The sequence below is a fragment of the Lottia gigantea genome (assembly GCF_000327385.1).
Source record: "Lottia gigantea unplaced genomic scaffold LOTGIsca_87, whole genome shotgun sequence".
NCBI classification, from domain to species: domain Eukaryota; kingdom Metazoa; phylum Mollusca; class Gastropoda; family Lottiidae; genus Lottia; species Lottia gigantea.
Genome location: NW_008710867.1, coordinates 63,812 through 68,858, shown reverse-complemented (window position 1 = coordinate 68,858; position 5,047 = coordinate 63,812). Strand labels below are relative to the sequence as shown.

The window sequence follows — 5,047 nt, the reverse complement described above, 5'->3', positions numbered from 1 at the left end:
TGTGCGACGATGGGATGTTTCGCTGGAATTTACGGACTATCAGGAATAATGACGTCATCACTACAGATATATATCAACTCGCAGATTACTACGCTGGAAAAACAGTTTGGGTTAAGTTCGACTGTAAGCGGATTGATATTGAGCAGTAACGACATCGGTTACTTGTTAACCACACTGTTTATGAGTTATATCGCACGTCGGACGCACATACCTCGAGTTCTTGCGTTATCTACCATCTTCTACGGCATATCCGGCATCTTGTGTAGTGTGCCACATTTTCTGAACGTTGACAGTCATCGACTCAGTTCCGTTGTAGGCAACGTTACAGTTACGTTAAGTAGTCCGTTACAAAATGGAGCCTTGTGTGTGAACAGTTCCTTGGGATTGAACGCAACAGATCACTGTGCCCTTACGGCTAGTTTAGCCACCAATGACAATACAGTACGAACAGTGGCTATCCTGTTTTTAGCTCTAGGAATGTGTTTTCAAGGCTTTGGTAAATCGCCCAGATATCCCTTTCTGGCAACATACGTTGATGATAACGTGGAACAAACGAAAACTCCAATGTTTTTAGGTAAGGATACTAGTTTATATCTCTTCCTCGTTTATTGCTCGTTTATTGCTCGTTAATTGCTCGTTAATTGCTCGTTAATTGCTCATCAAGTGCTAGGTCATCATCCATTGATCATCCATTGCTCACCTAGTGTTCGTCGAGTGCCCATCTAGTCTTCGTCCAGTGCCCATCCAGTCTTCGTCCAGTGCCCATCAATTGCTCGTTCATTACTCGTATTTTGCTCACCCAGTGCTCGCCCGTTGCTCATCCAATACTCGTCCATTTCTCGTCCATACAGAGTATCTATTTGAATTTTCCAGGTATTATTTCTGGTATGGGTATTCTAGGACCAGCTCTTGGCTTTGTTCTAGGTGGAGTCTTCAGTCGATTTTACGTTACGCTGGAAAGTAAGTCAAAATTTACTATACTTTTCACATTTTTTTTATCTGCTTGGGATAATAGAGACGAAAAACCGATATACAGTGTCCATTTTTATCAAGGATGTCACTTATAAACCTATATCTATTTGCCGTGTCGTTGTAGATACCAGCATGTCCACTAGTGATCCAAGATGGATCGGAGCATGGTGGTTGGGGTTTCTATTTTTCGGTAGTATAGGAATTATCGTAGGGACACCGTTGCTGTGCTTTCCCAAGAGAATGAAAACCAGACCTCGACATTTGGATAAATTGAAAAAGAAAAAGAAAGATTTGCTGATTAAAAGAACCTTCTGTACAGATATAAAAGGTAAGACATGATGCCAATCTACTCTTGAGTTTTCACTTTTCACAATTAAACTGAAAGTGGTATTTAAAATTCATTTCTTGTTTACGGAATTATCATTTTTGTTTTCATAATCATCATTATTGTTTTCATAATCATCGTTATTGTTTTCATTATCATCGTTATTGTTTTCATAATCATCAATATTGTTTTCATAATCATCGTTATTGTTTTCATTATCATCGTTATTGTTTTCATAATCATCATTATTGTTTTCATAATCATCATTATTGCTTTCATAATCATCATTATTGTTTTCATTATCATTGTTATTGTTTTCATAATGATTATTTTTGTTTTCATAATCATCGTTATTGTTTTCATAATCATCATTATTGTTTTCATTATCATTGTTATTGTTTTCATAATGATTATTTTTTGTTTTCATCGACTGATTTTTTCTTTCAGAATTAATGAAGTCTGTTTTGAGATTATTGACGTCGCCTATCTATATTCTAAGTAATATGGCGTCCTGTATTTTGCTGCTTTCCATCAGTGGGATGTTGGCGTATCTGCCGAAGTACCTCGAATCCCAATACCGTATACCAACATGGAAGGCCAATGTCCTGTTAGGTAAGACTTTGATAATCTAAAGCCAAAGAGCATCTTTGTATCAGCTAGCAACTGGTGTGGTATTTTGGAAGAACCGAATCAATCGCTAAAATAAAGGGGATCGAAGTTCATTGGCGATTGCAAAATTGCTGATGCTCGTGTTGCTGCAAATATGTATATCTTGTCGTTGACCTGATTGGTCGGAATCTGCGATCATCCAGCTGACCGTAGTTAAGAGTGTCTTGGTCTAGTTCCCGATCTGAGTGTTTCGACTCAGAGGCGAGGTGGATCTGGATCACCTTCATACGAGCCACGAGTACTCCTAATCCCAGCACGTTCTGCTAATTTCAGGAACAATGAATGTTTTTGGTGCTTCCCTTGGAATAATGGTTGGCGGAATATTCACCACCAGGTTGAAGCTAAAGCCTCTGACCTGTTTGAAGTTTGTGGTCATCACAACAGTGGTGTCTATTGGTCTATCTTGCTCTGGTTTCTTCTTGGGCTGTGATCCGCCCAATCTTCACATGGGAGTGAATAGGTTAGTACTGTTAAAACTCATTTGATGGTGGGGCTATATATAGTAACAATGGCGGCACCTTGAACCCTGCTTCAGTAAGCTTTGTCAACTGTTACGTATCTGTACCAATATTTTACAAGGTTAAAAACTTAAGCTCTCGAGGATCCTCTCTAGCTTGTCTTGTCCCTGACCGAACGTCTTAACGTCTCAATCTGCTCTTTCCCTAGATTACCCATACCCATTTACAGCTGATTCGACTGGAATCGTGGGGATCTTAGTACCAGGAGGCCGAGTAATGATGAACTGTTCAAGGTCCCGATGAATATAATTTTATATATTTTTCAGCGAGCTAATTGCCTCCAACAATGAGAGTATATCGTACATGACGCCACATAATATGACGTATATGAAAGGGGTTTGTGACGTCACGGCATGTGATTGCGATGATAAGATGTATTTTCCAGTGTGTGGTTCCGATGATTTGAATTATTTTTCACCGTGCCATGCTGGATGTAGGAACACAGATGATTTGGTATGTAGAAAGTCCATTAGACATCCTAAAAAATCCATTAGACTTCCCCTAAAAGCCCATAAGACATCTTCTAAAAAATCCATTAGACTTCCCCTAAAAGTCCATAAGACATCTTCTAAAAAATCCATTAGACTTCCCCTAAAAGTCCATAAGACATCTTCTAAAAAATCCATTAGACTTCCCCTAAAAGTGCATTAGACATATACTAAAACGTCCATTAGACTTCCTCTTAAAAGTCCATTAGACTTCCCCTAAAAGTCCATTAGACATATACTAAAACGTCCATTAGACTTCCTCTTAAAAGTCCATTAGACATCCCCTAAAAAGTCCATTAGACTTCCCCTAAAAAGTCCATTAGACATCCCCTAAAAAGTCCATTAGACATCCCCTAAAAAGTCCATTAGACATCCCCTAAAAAGTCCATTAGACATCCACTTAAAAAAAACCTTCTGTATAAAATTGTATCTGTTTTCAGATATTCAGCAACTGTACCTGTATTGGAGAGAAGAATGCGACGGCTCAGCCCGGGCTATGTGGTGGAGAGTGTGACACTATGCTGTGGGTTTATGTAGCTTTTAATTTTGTCGCTGCTTTTGCCACAACTTTGACCATAATGCCCAGTTTTATTGTATACGTCAGGTATGATATCTTTGTATTTATCGAGTCCAACCAGTTGTGAAAGGTTACGGATCAATGCCAAGATGATTGGTCAAGGACTAGCTGGTAGACAGGATCCTCATTAATGCATTAGAACCAGCTGTAATGGTACAGATGAATGGGAAAGGATCATTACCAAGAAATTTGGTCACGGACCAGCTCTGGTAGAAAGGATCCTCATGAGCCTATGTTGCAATCCTTGCTAAATAAAATAGTTGGTTCTTTCTTTCACTTGTTGCACAATGACAGACGTTGTCCGACTTCATTAGTATTAGCATTAGCAGAAGCTGAAAAGCTACACTTACCTAAGGATTTCCCCTCTAACATGCCCTATTTAACACTGCTGTTTTGGGCATGAATTCCCTCTATTGCTGGCTGGAAACTCTCGAGTGATTGTATATTCACATGGATGTTTACCGTCTTTGTAGGTCGATAAGGGAAAAGGACAAGCCTCTAGGTACGGGACTGTCTGCATTTCTTAATACTTTATTGGGTAAGTCATCTTTCTTTTTATAGCTCAAATGGGGGTTTGCCTGTCAGTGATGCAGGTTGGAGTGGTTTTATGGCAAAGGCGTTTAGTCGGAAAGGGACAGTAAACTGAGCAAATGTGTGTAACAAGATCCGTCGACAGTTGGAATCGAAAAAGGATAGACTGGAGTAAATGTTCCTCATTGCAAACTGCATGATGTTGATCGTCTTCGAGAAGAAAAATAAAGTTCCAATTCCTTTCCTTTCATTTCATTTCATTTTATTCCATTTCAGGATTTTTCCCTGGTGCCATAGTGTACGGTCGGATGATAGACACGACTTGCTTGATCTGGTCCACCAGCTGTTCCGGCAACGGCTCCTGTAGCTTGTACGATAGTGTAGATTTTAGAGTCAAATACCATTTACTTTTTACCCTGTGTAGAATAGCCTGCTCTGGATTCTACATCATTGCCTTGGTGGTGGCTCTGAAGAAAAAACAACCTTTCTACATCGACTATGAGACACCTCAGGTGATAGCCGAAAAAGAATTATTCGTTGATCCCGACATACGAAAAAAAAATATTCTAAAAACAAAGGGAACGAAAGTTTGATTACAAAAAATATTCTAAAAACAAAGGGACCGAAAGTTTGATTACAAAAAATATTCTAAAAACAAAGGGAACGAAAGTTTGATTAAAAAAAATATTCTAAAAACAAAGGGAACGAAAGTTTGATTACAAAAAATATTCTAAAAACAAAGGGACCGAAAGTTTGATTACAAAAAATATTCTAAAAACAAAGGGAACGAAAGTTTGATTTAAAAAAACAAAGGGACAATTATATGAAAATAAAATGGCAGTGTGAACGCCTTTAATTTGCATATTTAACCAAATTTACACCATAATCTGGATGATATAGCGAAGCCATTTTGAAAATTTGGATCGTTAATAATAAAGTTAAAAACAAATTAAAATAATTAAAAGAA

At 38.2% G+C, this 5,047-nt stretch overlaps 1 protein-coding gene across 1 annotated transcript; it reads left to right on the top strand.

Annotated features, from left to right (window-relative positions):
- Positions 1 to 5,045, top strand: LOTGIDRAFT_197485 (hypothetical protein). The gene is made up of 10 exons (XM_009067837.1): positions 1 to 574; positions 874 to 960; positions 1,097 to 1,300; positions 1,745 to 1,909; positions 2,240 to 2,426; positions 2,751 to 2,937; positions 3,413 to 3,576; positions 4,023 to 4,087; positions 4,357 to 4,699; positions 4,864 to 5,045. The coding sequence occupies exons 1-9, from the start codon at positions 10 to 12 to the stop codon at positions 4,671 to 4,673; spliced, it is 1,941 nt and encodes a 646-aa protein (XP_009066085.1). The 5' UTR covers positions 1 to 9; the 3' UTR covers positions 4,674 to 4,699; positions 4,864 to 5,045.
- Positions 5,046 to 5,047: the final 2 nt, after the last annotated feature.